Source organism: Scomber japonicus, chromosome 17, assembly GCF_027409825.1.
Source record: "Scomber japonicus isolate fScoJap1 chromosome 17, fScoJap1.pri, whole genome shotgun sequence".
Classification (NCBI taxonomy): domain Eukaryota; kingdom Metazoa; phylum Chordata; class Actinopteri; order Scombriformes; family Scombridae; genus Scomber; species Scomber japonicus.
In genome coordinates this window covers 13,305,991-13,323,593 of record NC_070594.1, presented here as the reverse complement: position 1 = coordinate 13,323,593, position 17,603 = coordinate 13,305,991, and the positions used below count along the sequence as shown (strand labels likewise).

General features: G+C 41.2%; 3 protein-coding genes across 3 annotated transcripts in view; 1 reads left to right on the top strand and 2 right to left on the bottom strand.

Annotated features, from left to right (window-relative positions):
- pak5 (p21 protein (Cdc42/Rac)-activated kinase 5) overlaps positions 1-188 on the top strand; it is a 36,397-nt gene extending 36,209 nt beyond the window's left edge. The window contains exon 10 of the mRNA XM_053336577.1: positions 33-188. Coding sequence (XP_053192552.1) covers positions 33-188 — 156 coding nt within the window. The remainder of the gene's footprint in view (positions 1-32) is intronic.
- A 6,496-nt stretch (positions 189-6,684) lies between these two features.
- Positions 6,685-10,797, bottom strand: lamp5 (lysosomal associated membrane protein family member 5). Its single transcript, XM_053337216.1, has 6 exons — positions 10,737-10,797; positions 10,038-10,219; positions 9,363-9,494; positions 8,871-8,967; positions 8,279-8,467; positions 6,685-6,860 (listed from the first exon to the last, which is right to left on the bottom strand). Exons 1-6 carry the CDS (start codon positions 10,795-10,797, stop codon positions 6,685-6,687), a joined length of 837 nt encoding a protein of 278 aa, XP_053193191.1.
- Positions 10,798-16,488: 5,691 nt separating this feature from the next.
- LOC128376927 (1-phosphatidylinositol 4,5-bisphosphate phosphodiesterase beta-4-like) overlaps positions 16,489-17,603 on the bottom strand; it is a 68,841-nt gene continuing 67,726 nt past the window's right edge. Inside the window, exon 40 of the mRNA XM_053336776.1 lies at positions 16,489-17,394. Coding sequence (XP_053192751.1) covers positions 17,318-17,394 — 77 coding nt within the window. The 3' untranslated portion in view covers positions 16,489-17,317. The remainder of the gene's footprint in view (positions 17,395-17,603) is intronic.

Below are 17,603 nucleotides of genomic sequence, written 5' to 3'. Positions count from 1 at the left end.
GTAAAAGTTTGTTGTTCCATTTCATCCTCCAGGTCTCCTCGGTGTTGCGTTCCTTCCTAGACCTGATGCTGGTGAGGGAGCCCTCTCAGAGAGCCACGGCACAGGAACTCCTCCAGCATCCCTTCCTGAAGATGTCAGGACCCCCATCCTGCATCGTTCCCCTCATGAGACACTATCGCCACCGTTGACCACCTGGCCCAAACCCGCCCTCTTCTACACTAAAAACACACACACATACTGTACACACACTTCCAGGGTGGCACTGCCCTCACCCAGCCAAAACACCCCACCACTTGGTGGTGTGCCACTAACACCTGTAACCGTGACGTAGATTAGCTAGAGGAATATCTAAGAAACACATTAAAAAAACACATGACACACAAAAGAAGAAAAAAAAACAACTACTATTTTAAAACTATGAACTGGAGTAGAAGAGTTCTGTGCCAGAGGAACTCAGTAGACGTCCAGTAGAAACGTGTGGGCTGGCTCGCCCTGCTGCAGTCTTCTCTCTTCCTAGACTCCAAGTCTTCAGCTCCATGTAGAGTTGCAGTAGCCATCAGCGAGAGCTTCAAAGAGTGCAGCGAGCAGCTGATGATGTGGAGCAACCCTGAGGACTGGCGCTATGCTCCAGACCAGTGCAGCAGCGGGCAGAACGATCAGCTGCGGGTGGAGAGGGGCTTTTGACTTGTAAAGACTGTTGGTGCGTCGTCAGTCCTGACTAAATCTGAAGGACGGGCTGCTGCTCAGCTGGTCAAACAGACGAGCTCTCTTATATCTCTCTTTTCACACACTAACAGTGAAAATGTATTTTAGAGAAACTTGTAAGTTTTTCTGTACAGTTTTGATAATTTGCAGTATTTTATCGTGTCGTAACCATTGTGATATGAGCAGTATTAAATAGAGTTTCTGCAGAGATCTTTCCTACTGTTTATAATCCAGTTTTTGCTTAAAGATATAAGAGATATCCCAAATAAACCCACCTAAACCTAACTGTTACTAAAAATACTAAATATATTTATTATCTTACATTTGTAGACAGAACTTCCATTAAATGTTGGAAAAAAGGGTAATGTCAGAATTTTGTATGACGTTTTAAAATATTTATTTATTTATTGGAATTGAAGGTTTATTTTTTGGTAGTGTGGCCTTTTTTTGTTTATTTTGTTTTTATTTGTTGGGTTTTGATTTACATTTCTAAGAGTGCATCGGCAGACAGTGATATCAGTTGTTATATCATCCAAGCAATACCCCAAACCTATTTATGACACCATAATGCCCTGTATTTATGATACTGTAATTACACCATGCATTTAAATGTAGCACAGATTGAGTGGTTTTGACAGAAAAAAAAAAGATTTACTCCACGCTGACCTGTTCTTTTTATATTAGGAGTCTCATCCTGTCTCTAAATGCTGAGAGGACGCCCACCTACCACGCACATTTTAGGATGGTGATAAAAGGTCTCGTTTTCTACTCACATCCTCACTGTCATCATCTCACTCCTTATCCCACCTCAGTCAGACACGCACTCGCTATCACTGGAACTGTGCTGCCATTCTCATCTCTGGTTGGACCAGGAGAACAGTATAATCCTCCTACCTGCATCATTTTTACCCATCATTCACTGTGATATGTAAATATGACGTGTGTGTGTGTGCGTGTGAGCGTGTGTTTGTTTCGTGTGAGAGTGTGTGTGTGTGTGTGTGTGTGTGTGTGTGTGTGTGTGTGTCTGCGTATGTCTGCGTATGTCAAAGAGCAAAAGAGGTAGAGCGTGTTTATCGCTGTACAACATCTGAAAGTGTGTGTGTGTGTGTGTGCGTGTTTGTGTGTGTGCTGCTGGCTAAATCCTTGACAATGTGTCAAGACATGAATGAGTAACACTTATCTGTGGTGTTGGCTTGTACAGTGATATTGCATGTTTGTTATCAGTGAAGCTGGTTTCAATTAAAAAAACGCCCATAAAAACATTGAGATGTGTTGCATGGATTTTTCCTTCATCGCCCTCTACAGTCTTCTTCTCTCTCCGTGTCTCATATCAAGCTGAGATATTTTTTTTAAACAGCACACTGTCAGATTATTCAAGGGAGTTCCTTTCAATCATCAACAGTTTATTTTCTCTTTGTTGTTTGGGTCTTCCATATTTTCTAAATTCAACAGTTCTCATTTCCAACTATTTCACCCTAACTTCACCTCTGAACAGAGAAGCAGAAAAGACACAACCATGGATCGGCATTGCCATAATATATGAGGTTATTTCTCTTTCTTTCCTCTGAGCCATTTCCCTCTGAAACACTATAATGGGATATTGATTTAGCTCGGACAGAATGGAGCTTCTTTCACAGAGAAAGATACCTCCGCCAACGGCTCAGTAAATAAAAGCACAAGTACTGGGGCCAGTGGGACTGCAGCGGATCAATGAGCGTCAAAGTGAAGACTGTAGAGAGTCAATGTTTGAGTTACAATAATCAATAACATAATGTAAAGGTAAAAGAAATTCAAAATTCTGAATTTGCACTTATAGGTTTTGGTGGAATTGCCATCAGCTCACAGAAGTAGCATCAATAATTATTATCTGCTCCTGTGATGTTTATTTTTTCAGTTCAGTATCTTTTTTCACAGCAGACCCTTGCAGCAGGCACAGGTGAAATCAATGTAATGAATTTATTGCTATATTTAAATCTATTTGCATACAGCAACAGATGTATAGTTGGTCTTTTTAATAATAATATTTTAGTCATTACTTTAAAATATATATTAAATTATATATTATATATATATTTAAACATATAAGATTCAGTAGTTCTCCTTCAGAAGTATATTCCTGGCAATGTGGTGAATTCTTATTCTTTAAGATAGCACTTCAAGTATTAGGATAAGAATATACGCTTGAAAGAAAAAATATAGATATAATAAGTGAAAAATATTTACAGCATTTTTATTTATAAATATCATGAATTATCTCTTTGTTGGTGTCTTGTCATGACTTAGGGCCTTGGCTCAACTCAGATGTGTCAGGTCAAGAGCCAAATCAAATGTTGCTTACTGGGGACACCTATAGACTGTATAAAAACAATGGATGTGGCCACTGTGAAGCCACCCACGGTTTGTGAACTGGACTCACATTTTGAAGCCTTGAGTACATAGATGTATTATACTGGGAAACATTGGCTGGCCATTTTGGGTTGTAGGGACTTGCTTTCTCATTACATTTAAATTTAATCTGGTCACAATTTTCAGAATGAAAATCATGTAGTATTGAAGGCTGGAAACTAAAGATTGAGACCATAAAGTCACCATAAAACTGTTTACTGAGGCAATAAATCAAGGGGTCATTTTCTCATAGACTAACATGCTATAGGGCTTCTTTTTTGAGCTAGTGAAGTTACGCCCTGCTGGCCATTAGAGAGAATGCAGGTTCAAGGCACTTCCGCAATGGCTTCACTTTTCAGGATCCCCCCCCCCCCCCCCCCCAGTCATGATCCGCATTACTCTGTCCCTGATTGGTTTACGCCGATATTTTTAGCATAACTTTAACCAGTCTCACCGCTCATGCCAACTAAGATTAAAGAGTACTAGCCAATGAGAGGCAGAAGAAGGCAGGTCAATGCAACCTGGGGAAGAAAAAAGAAAATTGGCGCGACCCGGAACTACCTGCAAGAGGACGAGTGGACACCTGAATGCAGCAGAGCCATCATTAATGGTATTGATTACACCTGTGTGTTTTTGCTAAACTGCCCAGTGTGGGGAAAAATGTGTATTTCCTGGATTGGACATTGGGTTTTAAACGGTTTCAAAATGTGTTAGGTAAAATCAAACAAACAAACAAAAATAAAACAAAACAAACCAAACAAAACGTGGAGAACATCTTACAAGTGTAGAACTACACTTCTACGTGCGATTGACAAGCTGTTAATTAGCTAATTTAAGTTCAGAAAATGAAGGTGTATTTTGCTTTTCAGCCATAGCCTATATGCACTTGAATTGAATAGACCTATGGACAATTCAAGTGCTGCTCCATTGCAGGTGAGGTTTTTTTTTCCGTATGCATTTGTTTGTTAGTATTTTGGTACTGTGCATCGATACAAAGCTGTTTTGATTGCTGAATAAGGCCTTACTCTCCCTCACTGTGTGTCAACTAGTGCCTGCCTTGTGTTATTATCAGTCATAGAGGAGTTGTTGTTGTTGTTGTTGGAGTTGTTGAATTGATTGTGCCAAAGTGTAGGCTATTCATTTCTCAGGTGTATTGAAGACCATGTAGTCGCCTACAAACCTTTGGGTTGTGTTTCGTTGAGTGTTTAAAGTCTTGTTGTTGTGGTATTCTTGGTTGAGGTTGTCAAAAGTTCATCAGTCTGAGAAGCACAATGGCTGAGTTTGTTGCCATAGCAACCTCAGGCATGTGGATTTGGTGTTGTGTGCTTGAGGACCGGTGTTAGAAAGTCACTAAGTACTCAAGTACTGTACTTAAGGACAATTTTGAGATACTTGTACTCTACTTGAGTATTTCCATTTGATCCTACTCTATACTTCCACTCCACTACATTTCAGAGGTAAATGTTGTACTGTAGTGCGGTGCATTTATTGGACAGCTTCAGGCTACTTTTCAGATAAAGATTTGCCACAATGGACAATATAACATGTTTTTATAATACAACACATTGTTAAAGATGAAACCAGTGTTTTCCAACATTTTTGCTCCACCAAATAGTGATTTTTCCCATTAAACTTTTCACATGGGAGAGATGAAACTCCAATTTAGTTTTTTAATTTTAATTGAGAATATTTGAATAAACTCAAAATTTTACCAAAGTGATTAATTTAAAATATTTGTTCTGCCCCTTTTGTTAATCATTTAAAAATGTAACACAATCAACTTAGATGTAATATATGAGCAATTTAATTTAAATACAATATGACGATGATATGATCAGTTGAGTAGAGTAGAAGCTACATGACAGCAATATTAACTAAAATATTATTGATTTATTACATCAAAATTCCCTCCCTCCTGGCTAAATTTGAGTTAACATTTCATGAAGACTGTGGCTGGAACCCAGTCAGGATTTTTAGTTAAACATTTAGTTGGAAAGCTGGTTATAGACTTTGGAAATGTCCTCTATACATTGAGACTGTGAGACTGTTGGTCCCTCCCATAGACTGTATAGAAGAAAGATCCCTCCACACCAGTCTGTCATCAGAAAATCATTTATAATCTGTCACATTGATGGCTACCAACTCTTAATGAAATCACACATGTCACACTGATTTATCTGTTCTTGGTAACATCTACAAAAACTACAGTTCTGGAGATCATTTCCAACAATGAAGTGGCCTGGCGGAGTGAAAACTGGATTAAGGGCTTTGAGTTTGACATGTTGTGACTGGGGATGATGTACGACGTCCATGCCTCTGAAACAAATAGCCGTAACTGACACGAATGCTCTATTTATTTTCAATTAGACTTGTTCATATTGCGTTTCCTTTTGAAGGCCCAGAGTCAGACGACAAAATCAATACTTCATCCCAGCAGCGTCTCCACTGGCAGCTGTATCAGTCACCTTTTTTCTCCAGTCGCTCTATTTCACTTGGACACTGTAGTGCTGTTTGTATGTTTTTAATATTCACTAAAGTATTTGCCAATTTGTGTTTTTTGTGATGGTTGAAAGTTTGAAGAGAAACTTAGTCTGTAGTCATGTTTTGAGTGATCGTAAAAATAACTTGACAACAGTGTAGAGATGATTCCAGCAATTTATTTCAATGAACAGAAGAATACTGCACAGGATTGCATCAGCAGAGGTTTATGCATAGACTTTGTTTCTTAAAATATTATACACATATTATTTTTTTTTATTATTTTATAACCTCTCTGTACTTTCATATGGCATTCAGATAAATTCTTCACTATTCAGTACAGAATTTTTTTTTATGTCTGTCATCATATTTTTTTGATATGTTCCACACATTGCTGTGAAGAAAAGATTTGTTGAAGTCAAAGCAAAGAACATTGCAACTCTGAATGCCACAGCACTGCACACACTACAAGACTGTCCACTGTCACTATGGCTGCATTAAAAAAATCTTTAAAAGGGTTTATTGAACAAAACAAAAAAAATTAGCAAATACTGAACCAACAATAGGTATTGAAATTATTTAGCAGCAATTTCAGAGAGAGAGAGAGGAGAAGACGACAAACTGTTGACGAATGACGGCAGAAGCTCAGGCAATTTTCTTTCAAAGAGAAGTTGGATCAAAATGGATGAAGTCATAACATAGGCCCCAGTAATGTTGCAGGAAATATGGGTAAACTAAAACCTCATGTTGTTGATTTTTTTTTTCAAATGACAAAGGCATGAATTTTTTTTTTCATTAAAATTCTGCTTACTGTAATGCAGACTATGAATTTATGACATTAAGGTTTGATTGAGCATAAACAGCAGGTTTTGGTGGGTTTACCCTTCAACTTCATCCATGCCAGGCCCAAAACATTTAGACACTGTCCCATTAACTTGTGTTTTTAAAAAGTTCCAGTGGGCCTACAGTACAGGCTACACACACATCTCTCACTCCAGGAGTTCACAAGGCTCGATCCTCTGTGGTGTTAGGCCTGGGACATCGAGGACTCTTCAGTCTTTTTTTTTTTTTATCAGGGTAGCTTTGGAGAGAGCCGAGGGAACGCCGCCGTGCTGACTACATGTTCTTGTACATGGAGCGATCTCTGGGGAGCTGTGGCTGAGTGGCTGTCAGCTTGAGGTGGAAGTGGTAGACGGTGAGCGTGATGACGATGATGAGCGCCAAAATGAAGCCCAGGACGAGGGGGAGGGTCTCCTCCAGGCGCTCCCGCTGGTCCATGATGCACTTATAGGCTGCAGAAAGTGTAAATATGCACAGTTAGCATGCAGGACTGACTGAACATGACAGATAATTAATGTGCACTGTTTTGTAGGGCTGGGTGATAATAAAATATTTGTTTCTAGTGCCTTTTTAATGGAATCATATTGTGATAACATATGAACCTATCATGTTATTATTTTACAAAATTATATCTTAAATTATATTCATTATCAACTAATCCGATTTTTTTTAAAAGAACTGTTCAGTCAGAAAGTAGAGAAAAATGCCATATTCCTAAATCAAAGGTGATATCTTCTAATCCAAAGCTAAACACTAAAAACTCAACATAAATTAGAAGCTGGAAAGAATGAACTTTCCCAATCATTTAAATTGGTTGGTGATTCATTTTCTGTTGATGAAGTGATCTCTTAATTGAGTCATTGTTTCAGTTGTTGTTTAAATGATTGATTGTAAGTAAATTATACTTTGATATATTTCACTGTACACATCAAACTAGTGACATTTTAAAGTAATAGTTTTGTATGTAGTGTGATTGCAGCCAAATTGCTCAATCCTACTGTGTTGGGTGTCTTCAGTGGTTGTAGGATTCAGTATGAAACACATGCGGTGGCATCAGGCATCAGCGTAGCTTGTTAGCGGTATCCACACTGTATGTGCAGTGTAGTTGTGTTTGTGTGTGGAAATGGAGTTAGTTAGCATCTGTGTGTTTGCACAGAAATGGCTGCTATTAATGTTTTTATCTACTAAATGACATAGTTCCATGTTTTTTTCCTTATTTTGTGCTGTGTTAAAGTTGCGTTAGTATGCACACACACACTCACACAAACCCACACACACATTTTGAGGTTAGCTTTTTAAGCCTCTTTAAGGGGATGGGAACAGACAAACAGCACCTGGCTGTACACAGGGTGTTTATGTCATTTAAAGTTGAAGGTGTTTGTCCCTGTGGACAGCAGTAATGCACACTGGGAGGAAGGCAGTGAAGCATAGCACAGCCTAGTTTACAGCAGCTCAGAGCAAATGATTCTTCCAAGGTGATTGGCTTCAGAGGACAGCCAGGTACATGGAGTATGTCTATAAAAGCTGCATTGAGGGCAAAGATATGACTGCACTCATAAAGTCCTAATGACCCCCCACCTCTTCTCTCTCTCTCTTTCTATCTCTCTGCGTCTCTTTCCCCCACCCCCGCTTTTTTTCTACTGTTACCCTGTCTCCCTTTCTGCAGCCCTATGTACTCCTCATACTGCTGCAGTAACCCCCCAGAGAGCTCTGTGCGTGTGCGTGTGTGTGTGTGTGTGTGTGAGTCAGATAGAGAGAGAGAGAGAGATGTAAAACTTTTAACACCTTCACCCCCAGGATTTCTCATTATCATCCTTGACTTGCATTTCCTGTCAGAGCTTCTCTGTTAAAGGTGTCTAGTTGCTCTTACGTTCGCTGAATATGAAGTCAGAGGTGATGTCGAAGGGCTGGATCTGGATTTCATACATGGAGACCGTGACACCCTTCCCGTGGTCGCTTGAGATGAGGGTGAGGGTCTGCTGCGCTGAGCACAAGTAGGAATGCCCGGCAGGGGTCACCAGGGCCGAGAGGAGGTGGGTGCTGGCTGTGTTCTTCTTAGCTGTAGAGAGACAAAAAGGGGGAGGCAGCAGTGAGGTCTCATGATGTACAGTAACTAGATTCAAAGTGCTTGTGTGTGGGTGTGTGTGTAATTGGCCTCAATGAAAGCCGACATATGAAAACAAGTTTGTTGTCAAGTTAACAGTAATGATCACTTCATTGATAATCTACAGCCATGAATGGCATGAAAATACACCAAAATACAATTGCTCAGAAAATATAATAAATGGTCATTAAAATTATCTCTCTTTTTGGAAGAGGAGAACACCAAATAGATTTGTAAAATCAAAGTTTAATACTGACTGTATAATAATGTGTATTTTTCAGCTAGAACGTGTAATGTAACTTGCCAGGCATTAACTAAAACTAGTAGCTACTGTAAAGAGGCTAGGCGGGAGACTCACCGTTGTTTGCGTTGATGAAATGCGAAGTCTCCGAGGTGTCGTAGACGAACTGGACCTTGTTGATCTTCCACACCTCAGTGCCCTTGTCATGGAATTCCTGCAACACACAGAGAAAAACGCACGCGTCAAAGGAAAGGGCTTTTCTCCGTTTGGAGAGGGCTGATTGGCCTACACAGCAAAAAGTGTCCAGCTTGCAATTGCTTTGCCTAAAATATTTCAGTGTGTTCGGGAATTATCACCGCAGTACAAAGAACATAAGTATGAATCATACAATTACAATTTGAAGGGGAAAACAAATAACCTGATATAAATACATAAAAAACACACCGACTGTATTCCCATATGTCAAAATCCTTTACAAAATATGGGAAAAACTTTTCGTCACCTATAGCGTTGTGTGTTGGTGTCTTGATGTTCCCATGAGATAGTTCAGACTTTATTATTTTTATTGTTATGAATTATTGCAGTTTAATTTGTCGCTTTCTCGCCCACCTTGATGAAGTAGATACTGAGGATGTAGGCATTGTTCTTCCAGGTTATGTGGATCTCTGACTCCGTGCTCCCACATTTCCCCTCGATTTCTGCACCACGGGGCAGAGTGAACGACGCCTGCTCGGTGATCAACTGCAAAAATTCAACACGCTCGTGATGAAGTTACACAGAAGAACAGAATGTCGCTGGAAAAATATTTTTTCGTTAACTTGCCATTTTTTACACACGAATTTGTAAGGTGGCCCAATGTCCAGAAAACATACAGGATTATTGAAAGTTTTTTTTTTGCAGACAGCAAGGTAGGTCGGTTTTGATCGACGGTAAAGGTTTAATATCAAAAACTCCCTCTCCTGATTGTGTCCAATACGGCGTCAGCATTTACGCACGACCACAAGCTACATGACCAATTTCCAGATACGTTTCTAATGTACTCAGAATAGAGTGTACTTATAATAAAACAAAATGACTTATGTCAATAAATGACAAAATGTATATTATATTTGAAATTATAATTCACATGTAAATCTGCCTATTTCCTATACAACCTGCACAACGGATAAACCTTGAATGCCTTCAACACAAATGAGGCTTACACGTATGAAACATCCAGGTCGATCATTTTTAAGCCACACATAAATCCATATGCATAAAAAAAAGATACGGGGGAATCCTTACGTCTATCCCGTTGAGCGCGAGAACGTCATATGGCACGAGGAATTTAACGGCGAACTCCACCATCAGGCATGTTGTGCCGTTCTCCCGGACCGCGAAGATGGCTTTGTCCGGGTTGTTGGAGAGACCGGACAGGTTCTCTCCTTCCTGCTCCGCCAGCACCACGGACAGAGCCAGCAGCACACCTGCCGATACATGAATACTGAAAAGTTAAAGGTGTGGCACTCATGCCAACGGACCAACGGATTCTTATGCACAAGCACATATTCCGAACATGCAGAATCAGCAGAAACAGCGGTGTAATGGGGCTGCTTTGATGTACCTGGAGGTGTCTCACATTGTCAGATAACTGGCATATCGGCCCTGTTTGCTCACAGCAAGTCAAAACCAGGTTAAAACACTCGAGACTGAAATCTGCAGTATCAGGGGAGCAACAGCACGCCGCTGGCTGCAGTCTAAACAACGACTGCAAGTGACGAACTGCAACTCTGATCATGTTGGAATTACTTTTAAATCAATGCGAACAGTTAATAAAAGACGAAATATGCCACCTCGGTGAAAAGTAAGAACATACACTTAATCATGGGCAAACAAAGGCAGTAGGTGCACATGCGCACGCGCACAGACGCACACGCACAGACACACACACACACACACACACTGCGGCGAGGAGTCACGACAAATGTACACACAGACTCTTACCGAACACACTGAGCAGCAGAAGTCGGGCGCTCTCCGTGGTGCTGAAACCGAGTCGTCCCATCGTTATCAGCTTCCCCAGCGCTAAAAAAAGGGGGCTAACTGACTGGGCAGCCGGTGCTGATCCCCACAAAAAGAAAAGAGAGAAAGAAAGACGGACAAAGGAGGCAAGAGAGAGATAGATAGAAAGCGAGAGAGAGAGAGAGGAGAGAGGAGGGATACCTCTACTCAGCGCCCAGAAGTCACGCTCAGATCATCGTTAATGCAGCAAAAAAATCTCCAGGTTGGACGTGAGATCCGGTTTGTGCTGCATAAGCAGCCGACTCCGAGGACTTCTGGCTGTCCAAACCGACCTCCCTCTCCAAGGTTGACAGGTTTTAACCCAGTCACAGCTGCAGGACTGAGCTCCCTATGCACATTATTAACATCAGGAATAATAGTCCTTCTTCAGAGGGAAAAAGTCCGTCAACTCAATTTGTCTCCTGAAAGGAAGGACCCGGCATGCAGTCTGTTATTCCCGCAATGCTGTAGTCTCCATCTCTGTTGTAGCAGCTGTAGGTTGGGCTGAAATGATGTATGTCTGGAGGGAAACGCCGACAACACCCCCGCCCTCCCTCTCCCAAACTCCACTTCTGCAAGGCTGCAGCTGAGTGTGAGAGAATGAGAGCTGCAAAAAATAATCTCATACGGAGGCTCAAAATATTCCTCTAATTATATCATTAAGTGGAGCAAGATTTTTTAAGTATTTGCCTCTATCTATAAACTGTTCATGTTGCATAAGACCGGTATTTTCCCTCTGTCGACATTCTCTAAATCCGTTCAAAGTTATAACACTTGAACCGCGGAGCAGACATAATAATGATATTTCTTGAGACTGAACACGTCATACACAAATACACAACACAGGAAACTGTTTCAAATAATGAGAGTTTATTCACTGTCAATCATTAAAACCAGTAAATGAAGATGGCTAACAACAATGTACAGTGGTGTGCTGAAAGGCATACGTAAAACGAAAGGTCATGGTACCACGTGAGTAAATACAAGTTAAGTAATTTACTGCAGATCACCCCTCCATTTCCAGTTCAACCCCCCACCCCAACTCCAAACGAGCAGCAAATACTGCTGAACACGAGCAACTACAAAGACAGGAAGATTACACATTGCCTTTCATTCAGTAGCTGCAGTGAAGGGGGTGAATCCAACTTGCCAGTGCTGGCATTTACGCACGAGTTTTACGCAAAGTACTTTGAATTGCCGTTGTAATTTCTGTTATTAAATATCAATTTAAAATCGTAACGTTCATTATTAATACCTCTGTTCACTCGTTTGATCGCCAGTCTGGATGTAAAAGGGCAGACACTTTTGCAGGGCTGTCTGGATACTCTGATCAGTCACGAGGAAAGCAGTTAAGTTTTGGAACTCATTGAGGATCACACATGGAGGTCAGTGAGATCACAGGACGCGTTTTGGGGCTGAATGTAGAAAATGAATGAGTATATTACCACTCCAACGGAACCAGGTTTAAAGTAAGGCGCTGGTCCTGCTTGGTGGACATTTTACGCATGGCGTACTGGCTGTTTAAGAGTGAGGCATTTTGAATTGAAAGTCAAACTCGCATTTCACGGAGCTGATGCTGTCGATGCTGGGTTTACTGTCCACCTGGGGATGTCTTATGCACTGCGGAAAGGTTTCTGATCGCGGAATTCGCCCTGAAGTCAACACCGGATCCTGCCCCACATCGTTCACGTCCTCTTTGAATTCCGGGGAGGTAAATCGGCGCAAGAGTTTGTTGCTCAATACTGAGAAAGTCGTGGTTGAAGTGGCGGCAGTTGGTGCAGTAAACTGAAGAGGGTCAGGTTTGGAGGGAGACGCTTCGCGCCTCCTCACGGTTCTGGATTTACGCACAGGCACCAGTGTGCGTTCCGGAGGTGTAGGGCTAAGGATACTGGTTGGCAAGCTACTTCTTTTCTGATAATAGCTGTCTTGAAACCTGCGTACCCCAAAGTCTAACTTTTTCAGTTTTTCTGTTCCCGACTCATTCCCACCTTTGTTGGCAAGAATGGGAGTCATCAAGATACCCAGGGTGGAGGGCGCGCTAGGTTTGGGGGTGTTTCTGCTGGGCCGGGGTGAGAAGAAACTACACTTTTGAGCCTCACAATTCTGGGTAAGAGGGGGGAGATGGTCATCAGAGGGGGTCAGCCTCTCCCCGGGTTTGGGGTGCTTAGGGTTGGAAGAATTGTCCGTCAGCGAAGGAGGTTTAGGGGTGAGGACTCTGGAGAAGATCACCTCCTGTAGTGGAGAGGAAGAGCCTTCATTCTCTCTATCAAACTCCTCTATTGAGTCCATCGATGGTAACCGACTCTGCTTTATCCGAGGCCTTTGTTTACAGCTGTAATTTTGAACCACTGAGCTATCGACATTATTACATGTTTGGAGTTGTTCAAGTTTGTTCACTAAATGTCCAACCTTCCGCTCAAACTTCTCACTGACTTCACCACATCCCAGACTAACTCGCGGCTGTGCGTTTCCATGAGCGGCTCCTTCAGCCTCACGGCTCTTCTTGGAGTTGTTAGTGAGCGCAACGAAGCACTCTGTGTGGCCCAGAAACTTTGCCACTTCAACAGCAGAGTTACCAGCTTTATTCTGTCGGTCTATCTGGAGACCCAACCTCTTGAAAGCTCTAACTAAAAACTCGACCACGGGGTAGTGACCTGCCACTGCGCTGTACATGAGTGCAGTATTCCCCCAGGCGTCCACAATCTCTGGGTCCGCATTGTTTCGGACCAGGATCTTCACAGCATCCAGGTAGCCTCTCTCACATGCGTAACTGAGCGCGGTGCGTCCGTTGCCGTCTTGACAGTTGACGTTGGCCCCTCTCTGTAGCAGAAGCTCCACAAACTTGCACCGAGTCTGGCCGTCAGGAAGCAGGATAGAAGAGATGAGTGGTGTCTGTGCGTTCTCCGTTATGGAGTCCACGATTTCTCCGTCCAGCGCGTCCAGAACGAACCTCGCCAGGTGGACTTTATCATTAGACATTGCCTCCAGGAGGATTTTAGTGCCTGAATGCCCATCGGCTTTTCCCGGAGCTTTGAGCATCGTTCTGAGATAGGTCAAAAACTATGGAAGAAGGGTCATTTTTCTCTAATTTGGAGCAGGTTTGGTAACCTCTTCCCCCAAATCAGTGCTGAATAAACAAACCGCGCCATCAGCTCTGTTATATAGACACGAGAAAGCCACGGAGTTGCCGGGCAACGCAAATATAATCACCATGCTTTGTTCGCCTTTCTAATGGAAATACTTTGCTTATAATGACAATACAGAGCATCCGCGCTGGAGCCGCATGTTCAAGAGTGGCTCTGGGAGATGAATTCATGCTGCACTTGTTGAATGTGATTAGACAGCAGTGGTCATTGTTTGGGAAATAAGTGCGTGGGCGGTGCCCCACTTCAGACATTTTTAACACATAATTATCACATCTTAGAAGTGAAGGGACGGGCAACTCTGTTATTGGCATCAGAATAATATTTGACTGTGTCATAGAAATATATGATTTGTGATGCTGATGATGTTCAACACTTTATTGAAATATCCCTGCCATTCAAAAACACCACTCAAATTTTTCAAATTAATTTATGTTGACAAACAAAGAAATGGAAGTAAAACAATATTACATTCTTCCAATTAACAAAATGACCCCCAATGCCCCCCAATTGCACTTTGAAGAAACACAAAATGAGCCACATGGTTATGTCCCATTTTACACCTGGATTTATTGAGACACATACTATAAAACAGTATTAAAGGAGCTGGATAACAACAGTATTTTCATTGCTATAAGTTCAACAATACAATATAAATACAAAAACACACACAGAATGGTTTGTTGACAAGCTACAGTTAAAATAGAAAACAAAGAGGAGATACAGTAGAAACTGAGGAAATCAAATCGGTGACGTTGCTCTGCAAAAATAATCTGCTTTTTTGACAAACTAGAGAGCTGAAGGTTACATGTAATCACACAACAGAAACATTCAACTAGTGCAAAAAAGCCTCTAACAAACATAATAATCTTAAACTACACATTATATCTAATATATATAATATATATATTCATTTATTTATATATATCTCCATATAAATAACCCCTTAATTTGGCATTTATCATTCATAAAATAATTTAAACGTCCTAACAGACATTGAGTGGCACATTTGAAAGCGATGGAATAAAATTTAAAAGCACTTTTACTCATTTATCTCTGCACTAGATATGTGGTGAGAGCTTTATACTGTGTTGTGTGGTGCAGTAAGGGCAGACTGAAAAAAAAATAATAATAAAAGAGCAAATGAGAAAACCCAGTGGTTGATAAATGTCTTCCCCCAACATCCAACAGACCCACTCTATCCCCGAGCACTTGTATGACAGAACCGTTGAACAAAAAAGTAAATTAAACTACATACATTCCAGTATATACAAGTACATCCCGTCTACCCTTTATGTGAATTACAGCAGAATAAAACAGAATAAATCTTTTAAAAAGGCCAAAATAACCTAGAGGTGCTTTCATCCCCACGTTAAAGTGTATTTTCATGTCATTGGCATGGTGATTATTTGTCATTTTGGTTGAACTTTGTTAGTGTTATGCCATGCAATGTGAATATCTGGCATGATCATACTTTATGTGCACAAAGACTACAGTACCCACAGGATTACTTCATAATAGTACCTCCACATCACATTTCCCTCTATGCAGTGGCTTTTAGTCCAGCAGTGTCACCAGCTTGCTTCCTCAAACCATCTGTAGTCCCACAACCAGTTAGAGCATCACTGGGGATGAGACACAGAGGGATGCAGGCATCGTCTGAAACCACCGGTGTGGATGGTGTATGGCAGCCATGTCAGAGGCCTTGTCACAAATCTGTTATAATTACTGTGTGTGATCTGCCCCGATCAAAGCCGAGCAGGGAAACGACGAGGATTACAAGCTGAAGTTGCAACGGTGCAGTCAGGAAGCTATTAAGGGAGCACTTTGACTTCAACACCGCCTTAATGAGCGGGAAACTGACGAGATCGCTTTGAATACTGTCTGCCAAAGTTCTTGTCTGACTGAGAAGAGCTGGTCAATTAAAAGAATGTTCTACAGCAGAATTACTTTGCTGCCAAGAATGGATTCATTTTGTCACCAGCTTTGGCTCAGTTTTCACAGAATTTTAAGTGCAAAACCCTTTGATGCAATAACTATTTTAATCCTGTTTAACTTTTCACCTATTGGCAGATGTCCAGTTTATCATATCAGCATATTTTCAATTAGGTTTTGCAACTACAAATATCATTTCAGTTTGTAGCAATGCAATGAACCATATTTTGGTTACTATTATAGATCATTACAATATTTTCCTGTATTTTGTACAACTTGATACTCTGAAAGAATCAGACATTTGTTGCATTGAAAGAGTTTAGCAGTTAAAATTGGGACTATTTCAAGTGAAGCACATCAATTACATCATCTCCTATATATATGTGTGTGTGTGTGTGTGTGTGTGTGTTCCTCTTGTTTCTCTTAAAAGACAATTTGAGAAATTGGCCATGACGATCAAAGCTGAACATCTATCCCTCGTGATCCCTTTTATAGTCTTCTGACTCAGCAAGATAAAAAGCCTTTTTTATAGTCAGTTGTAACATTGCTGAACAACAAACAAATCAACAATACATCATTGTGAAGTCAAACAACTTGCATTGCAGGATAAGGTGACTTGGGGCGGGGGCAGGGGGGGTTGCCACTCCTTCATACAGTGATTTTTTAAATTTTTTAAATACATTCTTACTGTGAAATACAGGAAACCTACAGTAGTGCACTGCTACATTTTCCACATTGTTATGATGGCCTATCACATACAAAGTGCTCAGGACAGGACTGGTGTGGCGCGTACAGTGTATTCACAAAAGTTTATTCACTTGTGCTGAAACATTTAATCTTATACATATTCTTCTCCCCTCTTCCACACTGTTTCTGGAGTTGTTGCGGTTTATCGGGTACCGATTTTTAAAAAACAAACAAACAAAAAAAACAAGTCAAAAAAAGGAACGGATATCCGCTTTATCTGACCTGCGTGTGTGTGTGTGTGTGTATGTGACCACCAATAGCTGCAGCTTGTGTTGTGCCCGTAGGATGCAGAGAACAGTGAAAGTGATAGAAAATTTATATGTAAATACAGTGGAGGAGGGGATGTGTCTGACTCTGTTGCTTTGTCTCCGAGGTAACGCTTCCTCTCTCGATAAGTGGTTAAAACCCCTGTGAAACAGTGATAAGCACCAATGGCTCAGTGATATAAAGTTGGTATGTGGGCTAAGAGTGGAGAGGACAGTAAAAATGAGCAGAAACTAAGAGGTGAGGAGAGCTATGGTGCATTTGTGGGAGAACACAGAGTGAATATTAGTGAGACAGAGTTGTCAGCAGGATTTACGTCTCTGGATTGTAGAGGGCTATCCGTGGTGGAGTGTTTTGCACCTGCATACGTGTGTCTGTGTGTCTGTGTGTGTGTGTGTGTGTGTGTGTTTGTGTTTGTGTGTTTGTGTCTCGGTCTCAGTCGCTCACACCACCGTGGCAGGTCTGCGGTCCATCTCCTCCTCCAACTTCACCATCTGCTGCATGTCCTTGGCCTTTTTGAGAGACAGAAATCTGTGTTAGAAAATCACACAGACACAGAAATTACACTAAATACACTTTGTAGAGGATCCACCTCTTCACCATTTGCATAAAATGGTTTGCAATAACTCAACACTCTTATCATCCTAGTCGAGCTTCAGTCTAAAGTTCTGAATGTTGTTCATCCCTTTATCAGGAAGAGACAAATCGGTTCTACCTCAGC

What these genes read in the sequence shown, in the direction of transcription:
- lamp5 (XM_053337216.1), bottom strand. Translation starts at nt 10,797, where the DNA reads ATGGGACGACTCGGTTTCAGCACCACGGAGAGCGCCCGACTTCTGCTG. An exon ending in TCAGTATCTACTTCATCAAG is followed by an intron (nt 8,968 to 9,362) that starts GTGGGCGAGAAA and finishes TGTGTGTTGCAG; the next exon opens with GAATTCCATGACAAGGGCAC. An exon ending in TTTCATCAACGCAAACAACG is followed by an intron (nt 8,468 to 8,870) that starts GTGAGTCTCCCG and finishes GTCTCTCTACAG; the next exon opens with CTAAGAAGAACACAGCCAGC.